Genomic DNA, 13859 nt, shown 5'->3' with positions numbered 1-13859 from the left:
TTACGGTATATTAAATCAAAAAATACGGAATATCTGCATCTAGTATCATCCTCCTATTTCAAGTGTTCAGTTGTTTTGAGAATTTTGTCATCAAATATATCATCCTTGCCAGATAGATTCAGGGTTTTAGATCTGCCAAGAATCTTGGAGGAGTTTTCCTAAAATGAACTTGAAAGAAGAAATTTAAGTCCATTTGCCACGCCAAAAAGATTTTGACAAGAATTCACTATGACTTGGATGTCTGAGAACCTCCACAGACATGAACTTGACATTGTTAGTCTGGTTCCTGTCACTCTTTTTGAAAGTTCTTCAGATCTCATTCCAAACAGACTAAAACTCCACCTGTCACTAAAAGTTCAGGCGTTTCATTCCGGTTTGGCAGATTATGGTTCGACCAACAACTGAAGCATTACATTGTAACATTGAATTAAAAGTGACCCGCTGACCTTGAGAGGGGAAATTGCGAGGCAATGGGAGGAGCATTTTCAGGACCTCATACACCTTCTGGGAGGAGGCAAAGCAGCACCAGATGTGGATGAGAGTAATCCAGAGAAGCTGAAGTCACTGGATACTTTGGTTCTGGCTTGTCACCGATAGGTTGGGGACAGTGTTCAGGGAGAGGCCAACTGAGGCGGTGTTCCTTATTTAGAAAGTAAAAAAGGGGTTGGGGCGGGGGGATTACAACTCCTGGGGGGGGTCATGCTGCTTTGCTTCCCTGTGAAAGTTAACACAGCGAAAAGACAGTTCAATCAATTGTTGAAGGAGGAACAATAAGGAATCAATCCAGCTTGTAGGAGGAGTAAAGGTAGGCAGAACATCTCCATGGTTATCAATGTCAGTGGTCAGCGTTCTCCACTGGAGACCGTTGGATGGACACCCTCAAAACCAGAATGGAGTAACTGCCTCAAGAAAACACTATTTATCCTCCAGTGACGTGCGGTGAGGTTCATGGCTGGTGAGGCACCGACGTCATCACGGTCAGATTTACAAAAATATGAACCTACAGAGTAGCTTATTCACCATTTTATTGACAGCGGTTGACATGTTTTATTTAAAATATCATATCAGCATTCTTTACATATACAGACTGTAGCATAGAAAAAAAGCACATGGAAAAAAAGGTTATTATCTCTTACCTTTACTAATAATGAAGTCCATGCACCGCTCATTCTGAAGCATCAATAACTTGCTTGTAGAAGTCTTCCTTACGTTTCTTCAGATTTAAAAGTCTCTCTGTCTCAATTGAAATCACTGCCAGTAAAGACAGTCGTCCTTGATCGGTCCTGTTCTGACCGTATGTTTTGAGTCTTTTCAGTGCTCAGAATGAGCGCTCCGCCGATGCTGTCGAAGCTGGAATGGTGACCAGGGCCGGAGCAACTTTGTCGCCTCAGGAACAGTCTGAATGAGATCCTTCTGGGCCAAAAAGTTGAGAAGCTGCCCAGGAGATTTACATTCATCCCTCACCGTTTATACAGCCCGATTAGATCGGCAGAAAAATAGCTGGATGGCCACGCCTGACTTGCTAAGTGTTTACTGTAGCTTGCTATTGCTAATTCTGTTATTCTGTAGCCGAGTAGTAAGAAGAATCCCTGGGATCAGCGGTGCCCCCTACCATGAGGCACCGTCACTGCGTGCCTCACTTCACAGTCGTTTTATGATTACGAGAAACACAAGAAACACGTTACAGATGTTGACGAAAACATTAGACACATCAGCTATACTATGGAAATTTAGTTCATATATTAAAAGTGTTTCTTTTAATAGTCTAATCTCATCTAATCTCAGTGCATAGCATGCCAGCACAGTTAGCAGAATCGTTGCGCAATCCATAGTGGGCTCAGCTGGTTGCCGCATCATCTCGCGTCTCTTCTTCGTATGCAAATGGTAAATGCGATTTTTTTTAGCGATTATGAAAAAAAATACCTAGAAATGGTGAGGCTACAGAGAAAATAACTTTATATAACTAATCACTCAATAAATATGACCATTTAATTTATTTTTTCATTTTGTATTTTTTTCTTTCCGTGATGACAGGTGAGGCCCGGCCTCCCCTGCCTCTACTGACAGCACGTTACTGTTATCCTCCTATCCCACTGTCCCCTGTGGAAGGATGAAATTATCTTCCTCTGCAATGTGACTTGACTTCACCAAAGATAGGCATAGAAGGGTCACCACACCTTTAAAAAACAATAATAAATCTGACTATTGACCACTGGTACTTCGGATCTTCGGTGTCTTAATTGCACTCTTTGTAAGTCGCTTTGGATAAAAGAATCTGCCAAATTACTGTAATGTAATGTAATGTAAATAAAAAAGAATTAGCATATCGGTTTCAATATCTGGCGAAGACTAGTTGTTTCCACCAGACGGGTCAACTCACAACACACTGGAAGGATGAGTTGTTCACCGGCCACTTAGTTAGGTACACTTAGACTAGTACCGGGTTCGATCCCTTTCGCAATCACAACTGCCTTCCATCTTCATAATACTGATTCAACAAAGTGCTAGAAAACATTTGTCTGAGACGTTGTGTTTGCCAAGAAAATATATCCCACTAATACATCACCAACGGCAGGCTGAACCCTTGGAACAAGGCTGGCTGGATCCATGCTTTAGTACCATTATTTGTGCTAAATCCTGACCCCTGCTATGTCAAAGCAGAAATTGAGAGACTCATGAGACCAGGTAACATTTATATACAATTTTATTGTCCAATTGTAGTGAGCCTGTGCAAACTGTAGCCTGAGTTTCCAGTTCTTACCGGAAACACTGGCACAGTGTGGTCGTCCGCTGCTGTTGCTCATCAGCATCAAGGCTCCGCATGTTGTGCGGTCAGAGATGGTTTTCTGCGGACCTTGGTCGTAACAAGTGGTTATTTGACTAAGTTGCCTTTCTGTCATCTGTAACCATTCGTGCCAATGTCAGTCTCTGACCTCTGGCATCAATAGGCGATTTTATCCTGGAGAAGTACCACTGGTTGGATATTTGCTCATTTGCGGACCTTTATGCTAACTCTGTAGAAAATGCCAGTGGGTTAGCATTTTTTGAAATACTCAGACCAGCGTGTCTAACACCAACAACCGTGCCACGTTCAAAGTAGTGTTCCCTCTACGCTGCTCGCTCCCTGCACAGCAAATCCATGTTGCGCATGAAATAAAATCCAAGCTGAACTGTAAATAAAATAAATCTGTTTAATTTATTTACAGTTCAGCTATGCTGTGCGCAGAGAACGCTGGAGCAGTGCGCGATTGTGCAAACACGCGGCTTAGCAGTAACATTGTTTCAAAGTCACTCAAATCAACTTTCTTCCCCATCCTCATGCTAGGTTTGAATTTCAACAGGTCATCTTGAGCATGGCATTGAATTACTGCCATGTGATTTGCTGATTCGCTATTCACGTAAATAGGCAGTTGCACAGCTTTGTATCAGAAGGTACCAGTGACTGTGTTAACATAAAGCCTGGGGTTATTTTGGAGTTCAAAGAATGCTAATGCCTGGCTAAAGTTCAACCAGTTGCCACCAAGACCAGACCTTGATTATGTGGAAAAAAAACAGAAAGAAGGAATAAGGATGGCTCTCATAAACCTCTGAAATGTTCTAAACCCAATTTATCACATAAGGAAATCTAGATCTGGACAGTAAATTTGTTCACAATTTAACAGCTACCTCTTTCTCGATGTGAGTGAGCTCATGAAGAAGACTCCCTCTGGCCTGAATAGCAATACTTGCAATGCCATGGTAGGAAAATTGATGTCACGTAAAATGTGATGATCTGTAAAACATCAACCAATTTTCCTCCCCAAATAGTGAAAATATGCTTTGTCCAGAATATGTCAGCCGTGTTAGAAGCCACTGTCATAAAATGCCAATCAAATAACCCACTGTTGCACTGGTTGTTTGTAGTTTTATTTGTGTTTGCCTGGAACTGCAGACGGATGAACTTGCTTGAGGCATGAAAAACATATTCAGCCCCCCCCACACTTCCCCACCCCCCGCAAATAAAAACAAAAAGCAAGCCAAATTACATCACTGCAGGAATCCGTCTATCATTAACAAACAGTGCTAATTTGAAGAAAGACTGCAAAAAATCCTGATCGGAATTATTGTGTCAATCGTGTACATAGAAAAGCTCAATCCCGACATAATTATCACCAACAAGGACAAGGACGTTTTCTTTACAACACTGAATATTAGCTGAGACTTCCATCCTCATGATTATAAAATAAGAAAAAAAAAATGGAAAACAAAAAACAGGAGGCATTCAAGGACAAGGTTATTAATGGGGCAAACAAATACTTTATACTTAAATACTAGCCAGTACACTATGTTTCAATCTCTTCATTATTCATTCAACAACGATTTAATACATGAGGTGGAGAAGCATGTTTTCATGCTCAGATAACTGTGGATTTGTGTAACAACAACACAGGTAGGTATTTGTGAATTTCCTGTATTAGTGTAAACGTTTTTTCTTATTGTTTTTGCCAATTTTTGCAGTAATGTCTAACCATTTTTAGAAAATGTCTTGTAGAAAAAATTTCCGCTGGATGGGTTTTATTGAAAGCAACTTAATTTTGTGTTAGAGTACATCACTTCCAGATATTTGTGCCTTGCAAAACTGATATTTTTTTTATAAAATCCCTCTTTCATCTGTAAACAACACATCATTTCCCCCCTCAATTTTCAAGATTTTTTTCTTTGGAATCGGAAGGCTTTTTCTCTTCAAAATAAATCGCAGAGTCCCTTTTTGACCCAAAAACATGCCCAATTCTTATCAGAGACAATTCACAGTTCTCAGTGTAAAAATGTCTCCAGCAAAAGCTGCACATTGGACTGTTCATGTTTTTAGATTGCGAAGCCTTTAATAACAAAGTAACTCTTTACATGTAGACTCCCATAATTTGACTGAAGCAGGAAGACACTGATGTCATTATTATTTTTTAAGTTTTTGTCAAAACACTGTTGATTCAGACTCTGAATTATTTGCCACACTGGTATTCATCACTTGAATGCCTGGCAATAAAACTCATGCAGGGTATCAGCTGTAAAAACTAGAATCCCTTTCTCTTTCAACATATATATTATCTAGGAATATACATACATATGTAGATTATTGACATAATTGTTATTTAGTTAGACTATTAATGAGCTTTGTAATTCCGTCACTGTATTTATGTTGCATCTTGCGAAGCAATCTTGAATAAAGCATCCATTTCACAAATGACAATTAGATATCAGTGTCATGTGACCTTTCAGCACGATTTGAACACGCATTCGCACGCAATGCAACACACGCACATACAAACACACGCACACACTGGGATATTGTCAAAAGGAGAGAACATTCCACTCGCTCACTCACACGTGTGTTGTGCTTTCAGTGTGTGTGTTGTTTTTTTTTTCCCCAGAGAGCGCTGCTTTAGGAATAAGCAACACTGGTGATAAAGACATAACACACATTTTGAAACGATTTTGGTGCAGGAAATTCAGAATGTATCTCGACATCAACACATTTCACTGCTCCTATCAGACGCTCGACGATGCTCTTCAGATGGGGGGGTCCTTTGTGTCACCTTTAACACTTTCTCTCTTTAAATATTCGAAAACAGGGCTGTATAACAGGTACACGCTGAATATTAACAGATACTAACTCATATGCAGAAAAACGTGTAATTTGTAATTCAATGTGTAATTGCGGACATGAATTAATAAATAAATTCGTAATCGACCCTTCTTTTTGTTCAAATGAAAGAAAAAGGCCTGGAGTGAACAAAACAATTGGTCCTTGCATCTCATATGCAAATAATTTTGAGATCGTTTAAAAAAATATACCCAAGACATTTCTTTCAAAAAAAAACGAAATCATAAAATCAGACATTTTGAAATCTGAAAATCGGCTAAAGATTGCAAATGGAATAAAATGACCTTGAGATGCATCCAAATCTGGAATTTGTAATTAAATGGCACAAATTTTGTGGGACGAGACCGTCAACATATATATTTTTTTCAAATTCCATAAATGAATATGTGGCAATGAGAAATTACTTTAAATTGTTCAAGAAATTACATAATAGCTGAAAAAAAGATAATTTTCTCACATATATTTAGACAAAATAGAATTAACCACCACATTTGCATTACCAATCTGACGTCACTATGAAATAGCTAAGCAGACATGATAAACAACAATACTGAAAAAAGGAATTCTGAATAAACTAATCCTCAACCCCCTCCATCACCCAGCCTCCATCTTTCATGAGCTTTTTCTCGTTTTTTTTTTTTTTTATTTTCACACTGACTTTCAGAATACAGTAAATGTTGCACCGAGATGCAGAGATTTATTTCTTCTTGTGTGAGAGTGAGAGGAGGAAAGTACACATACTCCGCATGTTACAAAGATAATCACAGAGCTGTCAACCCCTGCCCTGACACTTCGACCGGCAGAAGACACAGCGACGACTACATCGGAAATGAGGGAAAGCATGCGAGTGGCGAGGTGTCCAAGTGAAGGAGACGATGAAGAACATAAAGAGAACGGACTCATGGCGGCTGGTTAACGCTTCTTGATTCGAAGGTCAATTTTGTTTTTCTTTTTTACATCGTCCTGTGGGTTGTGTTTAGATCCCAGAAAAGAGCAATTTTTTTTTCCCAAAGAGTGGCTTGTAGAAAGGGCATCCCGGGAGGTGGACAGGGGGTGTTATTCATGAAAATATGAAAAACAAGGACTGTCATCTTGGGGTGAATTCCAACAGAGAGGAGGAAGTTATGGCGCGGTTTTTCAGGAACAGAAGATGGCGGGCACAGGGGTCGCTGCTGTGTCTGGCATAGCCGAGGCTTCAGGGAAGGATCGCGATTCATTTGGCCTTGATTTCTGTGTAGTTGCTGCCGTCATCCCCCCTCCCTGAGGCCCCCTCTCTTGACCTGGCCCCGATAAACTCAAGGGCGGCGTAATTCAGCTCTCGCCTCTCCAGTTCTGCCAAAGAGCCCACAGGTTGAAAATCCCCGTCTTCTCCCTGTGGACAAAGGACCAGTGAGGGGGAAAGAATCACCTCGGATCACGGTGAGGCGCAACGGGCGCCATGAAGTTGTTAGCGGGCTGAGAAGCTGAGGTTGAAGGCGGACTTTTCGGTTTTGTTAGTGCATCAGTTTGTGGCAGAAATGAGGGGGCAATGCGAGAGCTCTGGGCTGAGAAAAAATGGAAGCCAGACAAAGACGTGATGGAGAGTCAGGGCCACATCGAGGAAAAAGACTTAACCGGAATAAACTTGTAGCAAGAATAAAAATCCTCGGACGGAAAAAAAAAAGGCATGTAACGAAAATCGACCTCTCAATGAGGGAAAAAAAATGCCAGAATTTCTTGAAAATTTCTTTTAGGCGAGAAAGACTGGCATGGCATCATAAGGAGAAATATTATTCAAGTTGAGATATTTATTTGATACTTATTTCAATAAATTTGGAGTTTGATAACAGCAAAGTTGCTGTTGTTTGAGAAAATAGCCGCAAATGAAAATTCATAGTTTATTGAAAAAAAATGACTTTTTTTCATGAAATCCTGATAATAGCATCCGTATATCTTAAACTTTTTTCACATATGTGTCATTCCAACTTGATCTGCCTGATGGATTCCCTGTTATATTCAAATTTCCCCTCCATGTGGCTCTAGCGTATGACAAGATGTATCACTGAGACTTCATTTTTTTAATAGCGATTTTTTTGCTTTCTTTTTTTTTTCTTTTACTCCTTTTTTTAGGAATCTTACCGTGGTCTCCTCTAGAATGGAGTTAAACTTTGAGCCCAACAGCTCTGTCTTAAGCTGTGCAAGAGTTAAGGGAGAGAAAAAACAGACAGAAGAACGCAGAAAAGCGTTGAAAGGGAGAGAACAACAGTGTTTTGTAAAGGTCATGGTCGGAGCAACTAGGAAGTGGGAGAGATTTCTTGGAGGCAAATAAAAAAACCTCTTTTTATGAGGCAACGACGATGTGTCATATGTCACGACTCATAACTATAAACCCAGAGCAATCTGAGGATCATCGTCATAATCAGCAGGGTGTCTCACCACTTTCTTCCTCAGATTTTGTTTGTCCTTCTTGACTGCGCTGTAGTACAAAGCTGGGTTCTCCAGGACCACATCCTGCCTAGAGGTGCCATTCTCTCTGAGGACGGAGTCACATGATCAGACTCGCTGTCTACTGACTGCCGCTAACGCAGGGCGACACGCCAAGCCTGGGCATCCATTTTAAAACAACAAGCTCTGGGAGGTTACGCTGGAGGCCAAACTATGAGTGAGTGATGTGGTTATTCAATGGGTTTAGTCGCTCAGGTCAGACCCGCTTCAGGGGTGTTTTTGTGGGCGGGCCAAATATGTTTTAGGACCAAAACGGTTAAAAGGTCTACCCGGGATGTATTTAGCACAGCAGGTCGGGATAGAGAAGCAGTGTCAGAGGAGGGAATTGAGCCTGTGAAATACAAAGTTAGTCCGGCTTGCTAACCCACTCCATCGGGCAGCCCAGTGAACGTCCAAGGATTTCCGCAGGAGCTTGTTGTAGGAAAGAGCAATTCTCACATCCGCGTCAAACCCACGTTCACTCTTACATCATCGGTTTGTTTTAGAATGGATGGCTAGGCTTAAGTGTTTCCTTGGATTTCAGAAAAAAAAAAAAAACACATCTACCTAACCTTAGCCTCCATTAGTTTGTCACCTATACTCACTTTTTATTGTTCTGGCCGACGTATCTCACAGCTGCAATGATGAAAGCTATGACCGCCACTCCTCCAATCGTGCCAACGATCACTGCCATCATGTACTTCTCTGCAACGACAGGCGACATGGCAGAATTATAAGGAATGATTTAAAATCATAAACAGCAACTTCTTCCCTGAATAAAAGCATTATAGTCAATCATTTATATTACAGTCATTTCGCAGACACTTTTATCCAGTGACTTACAAAAAGCATCATTATGGTAAGTTCCCAAAACAGATGCAGTTCTCAGTGTCTGTATGTGAATTACAGAACTTGATGACCACAGTCAAAGTCTTTAAAATCAGCTTCTATGTGCAATGACTCTGCTCGAAGCCTGATCAGGAAAAGTTCACACTTTTATGTGCTTTGAAAAAAGTCTCAAAACATTCAAAAAAATGTATATCAGTAAATAGTTAATTCATAAGTCATAACCACAGATTTTCTGGATAGTTGGAATGGGAATAGGACTGGGAATATAACCATACATTGCGCTAAGCTAACTCGCTATACTGTTAGACACTGGCAGTTAGACAAAAGGAAGAAAAATAAAGAGAAACAGTGGTTACTGGTGTGTTTAAAATGTTTATTGTGGAGAAGGTTGTTAAGGGGCATTTTTCAAATAGCCATTCTTTGGGTTTAGCATGGAGAATGTCTTACCCTCATAGAGCAACCCAGGAGGAGTCACACTTGTTGATTTCTCGCTGCCCTACACTTCGGAACTTATAGTTCCCATTCAAGGTTCAAACATTTTAAAGCAGTCCCAGAATAAGGATAAAAAAAATCCAAGCATTTTCTTCCTGCATGAAGTAGATTTGCCGGCAGTTAAGTTAAATTTGTTTCCAGTGAGGGTTGGACTCCGCCAGGGTTGCCCTTTGTCGCCAGTTTATGGACACCATATCTGGGCCCGGCCAGAGCTTTGAGGCGATCCAGTTTAGGGACCCCAGGATTGGGTCTCTTCTTTTTGCAGACAATGTTGCTCTATCGGCTTTATCAGACCACGATTTCCAACTTTGACCGGGGAGATTCGCAGCCCAGTGTGAAGTGGCTGGGATGAGAATCTGCACCTTCAAATCTGAGATCATGATCCTCAACTAAAGGAAGGTAGAGTGCCCTCTTTTGGTCGGGAATGAGATTTTCTCCCCCAAGTGCAGTTCATGTATCTTAGGGTATTGATCACAAGTGAGGGCGAAATGGAGCACGAAATTGACAGGAAGGTCGGTGCACCGTCAGCAGTCACGTGATGGTCTGTCGTCAAAAAGGCGCTGAATTGATAAGCGAAGCTCTCGATTTACAAATCGATCTACGATCCTACCCTCACCCTATGCTCATGAGCTGTGGGTAGTGACCGAAAGAACCAGATCCTGGATACAAGCTGCTGAAATGAGTTTCCTCCAAAGGGTGTCCTGGATCTCCCTTACAGCGGTGAGAAGCCCGGTTATCCAGAGACAAATGAGGTGACTCAGGCTTTCAGTCAGGATGCCTCATAAACCCCTCCTGAATAAGGTGTTCCAGGCACGGCATGAGGCCCTGGGGAAGATCCAGGATACACTGTAGGGATTATTTCTCTTGGCTAGCCTGAGAACGCCAAGGGATTCCCTCAAAAGAATTGGACAAAGTTACCAGGGAGAGGGAAGTCTGGGTCTCTTAACTTAGGCTACTGCATTTTACAGTCTAGTAGACTTTGAAACCCCTTAAGCTATTTATTCATCAATGCATGACTGGAGCATCATGTCATGTGGCTGTATCTACTATTATAGTTATAAAGATATAGAGATTACAACCAAAAACAAATGTTTGTTTTTGTTTTGTTTTTTTCTACAGCTGCAGAGGTAGTCACAGTGGTTTTTACTCTGACCTATTGCAGGCAACAAGTCAAAGCTAAGCGGAATTATATTTTCCAGTTAAATATTTAGAAATGTAGCATCTTAATGTGCAAGAGGGCAAATTAGAGGGTAATAAAAGCGTCTGATGAGAAAAAATAAAATAAAAAATTATAAAATTACATTAACCGAACAGGTATTTGATGTCTTCATCTAAACAGGATCCAACATGGATTCTGTCTATGCTTAGCCATGTCAATGCACTTTGCGAGTGTCTCTGACAAACATCCACGCTTTTAATATCTGATACCGAAGTATTTGCTACTCACTCTCCTGCTGCAGCTCCAGGTGAATACTCTCCCTTCCGTACAGGTTGGAGATGCTGCAGTGCACGTTGACGGCGGGGCCGCCGCTGTTGACCCGCTCGCCTTTCTCGCGCATTTTGATCATCCCCGTGGTTGTGTGTCCGTCCGTGTGTGTGTAGAAGTTGTAGCGGCCGTCTGTCTCATTGATGGTTATGTTCAAGTCGGGCAGGTAGAACTCGACAGTGGGTTCAGGGTTTCCAGAGGCCATGCAGACGCACTGAACCCCCTCCCTCACCACTGTGCACTTTGACTCCTCCAGAAGCACAGGAGCATCTATTAGATATAAAGAGGCTCTTTCACACACATAAAATGACATTTTCATGTTCTGGATTGACCCATTATATCTCATTTAAAAAATAAACTTGACTGACGTGACCAAGAAAAGTCACAGATTTTTTCCAAAGACAAAAAAATAAATTGCAAAAAAAAAAAACAACAACTACCAATTGACAACGAATGATCTAAATTTGAGATGCATCAAGTGGGTTTGGCTATATTGTCTGACCATTAAGTGACTTTTCATTATGTGCACTTTTGAATTTTAAACTGAGTGCTAGATGTGAAAAAGTTTTTTGAACAACTAGGCATTCACAGTTTTCACATTAGCAAGTACAAATGAGCTGACTTAGAGGCAACTTCAAAAGCAATGTCATTTTTTTTTGACATCTTTGGAACGATTTATTATTTCTAAATTTAATGTAATTTTATATGAACAGTTATAGAGCTCCCTCTTTTTTGAGCAAAAAAAAAAAAAACTGGAGGTCTTACAGGAAATTAAATTGGTGCCTCATTGCCCTACACTATGTCATTTTGAATAGAATCAAAACTATTTGTTGTTGCAATCTAGTGTTTTCATAACAATCATGAATGAATAATTAATTGTTAAAATCTTGGTTTATGGATATTAGTAATTGCACTACACTGTACATCACATTGAAATGAATTGCACATATATTTGATTTTGATAAATGAACTGAATGGTGGCCTGATAATATCTGGGTTAAATTCTATGGATTCTATTTGTGGACATTTACAGCTGGAGTACATTCTATGAAGTTAAATTTGATACATTTGTTTATATTTATAAAGTTAAAGAGTGTCCTCCAGACTGATCTACATAGAAAGTGTCATGAGAAGACTGCATTGCATATAGATAAAATAAAAAAACATATAGATAAAATCTGATTGACTTGACTAATAATGACACTAAGATATTGCTCATCATGCAAACCAAGCTCATTGATGATGGTCGAGATGTCAACTATCAAGGTTTTTTCCTCCTTGGCCCGACATCTTAAAAAGCTTCCCCAAGAAAGATGTGATGTTTCAATAATTCCCGATTGGTTTCTGATAGCGATCAGTTTTTAAAACATTATTAGCATTAATTACTGACAGCGGCATACAGACACTCACACTCCACAGTGATGTTCAGGGAGCTGCTGGCGCGGCCGTGCTCGTTCTCGGCCAGGCAGCGATACTGGCCGTCCCCCTGTGGTGTGATCTCCACAATCTCCAGCACGGAGAGCTGGTCCGCGGTGATGGTGCCCACCAGCTCCCCGTCCTTCAGCCAGGTGAGGGTGGGGGCCGGATAGCCGGCGGTGCTGCAGTGCAGGGCCAGCGAGGCACCTTCTTGGACTATGAGAGAGCTGTTCACAGTCGGCTCACGAGGAGGGTCTGCAACCATGAAGAGGGGATTTGGTTAGATTTGTTCACATACAGATCATACAGCACAAAAATGAAAGACTAAAAGGGAATAATTCACTCAGAAAAGAAAATTCGGTCTACTTTTTCAATGGAAGGTCAATAATATACTTTACTATATTATAGAGCAATGTTCTTGTGCATGAATTTTAATACTCAACAAAATAGCGATGTGCACAGTCTCTGCTAACTGACACATCTTCATGTGTAACAAATCTCCAAAAAGTTTAGATAAGTAAATAAATAATGAAGTGACCGAAGACAGCTTGAAAGTAGATCTTGAAAGTGACCACATTGCTTGCAGGTATATATCATAATTATAAACGTATTGATTTAGTTAAACGATACCATTTTCAGCCTACTCTGCGTTATAGAGCACACTGTCCGGAAGAATCGGAATCAGAATCGGATTCACTTTATTAAACCCAGAAGAAACTCAGTAACTAAGCTAAAATGAAGTTGTCGAGATTTTTTTCAAATAGGGCGAAAACTAAATTCTGGGAAAACGCTTCTGACAAATTCCAACTGTATTTTGTACCACTTCCTGTTTTCACAAAAACAAAACAGCACATTGATAAATGACTCAATAATAATGCTGCATGGATCTAAGACTTAACTTCTTGCTGCACGGGTTTATTCCCCCTCTGTCATCTCCTTGTAGCTCAAAAGCTTTATGTCAGATGGCGATAATTATTAGATTACATTGGGTTGGAATTGTTTGGAGGAAATATACATTGCGCAGAATGGTGCTCTGCTCCACAAGTGGTTTAAAATGTTTACATTGAATTTTGAGTAAAAGATCTTCAAATGGGGCGGCGCAGTGGTTAACGCTTCGGCAAATTCAAATTCGTAAATGAGGATTCTACAGTCCTAAAGCATCTTATGACAGTCTTCAGAAAGTGATCCCACAGATTTTGCTATATTGATAAAATTGGATGTAACCTGGAATCAGAAGCCAATCAGTTAAAACACAAAAACTCTTGCCAGACGTCCCTTGCTGCTACGCCCCTCTTGGGAAAACACAGGATATCAGACTGAATGATGTGGACCTACGTGGTTTTAAAAGTAAGGGGCATCAGAATGCCTTCTGACAAGATGTGGAAACAAGAATCAAACACGAAATTCATGTAATGTGCATTTTTCGGAGTTAATCAAAATTAAAAAGAAAAAACGGTAATTATCTGGCTGTTTGGCTACCAGTAAAAATATTTGATCTTGTGACACGTATCC

General features: G+C 40.5%; 1 protein-coding gene across 5 annotated transcripts in view; it reads right to left on the bottom strand.

Moving 5' to 3' along the window:
* Positions 1 to 3884: 3884 nt before the first annotated feature.
* The window catches only part of mag (myelin associated glycoprotein), a 28752-nt gene continuing 18777 nt past the window's right edge, over positions 3885 to 13859 (bottom strand). For 3 of the 5 annotated variants that reach the window (XM_086153636.1, XM_086153635.1, XM_086153637.1), the window contains 6 exons: positions 12342 to 12602; positions 10893 to 11201; positions 8710 to 8809; positions 8057 to 8153; positions 7760 to 7813; positions 3885 to 7013 (listed from right to left, as the gene is read on the bottom strand). In XM_086153636.1, the coding sequence (XP_086009762.1) occupies positions 6855 to 7013; positions 7760 to 7813; positions 8057 to 8153; positions 8710 to 8809; positions 10893 to 11201; positions 12342 to 12602 (980 nt within the window). In that variant the 3' untranslated portion in view covers positions 3885 to 6854. The remainder of the gene's footprint in view (positions 7014 to 7759; positions 7814 to 8056; positions 8154 to 8709; positions 8810 to 10892; positions 11202 to 12341; positions 12603 to 13859) is intronic. The other 2 variants (XM_086153638.1, XM_086153639.1) reach the window with 2 other exon arrangements.

The sequence above is a fragment of the Fistularia commersonii genome, chromosome 10 (genome assembly GCF_037954325.1).
Source record: "Fistularia commersonii isolate RoL2024-O1a breed Wild chromosome 10, RoL_Fcom_v1.0, whole genome shotgun sequence".
Taxonomy (NCBI): domain Eukaryota; kingdom Metazoa; phylum Chordata; class Actinopteri; order Syngnathiformes; family Fistulariidae; genus Fistularia; species Fistularia commersonii.
Note: the sequence above shows the minus strand (reverse complement) of the source record. Positions and strands in the feature narration are given on the sequence as shown.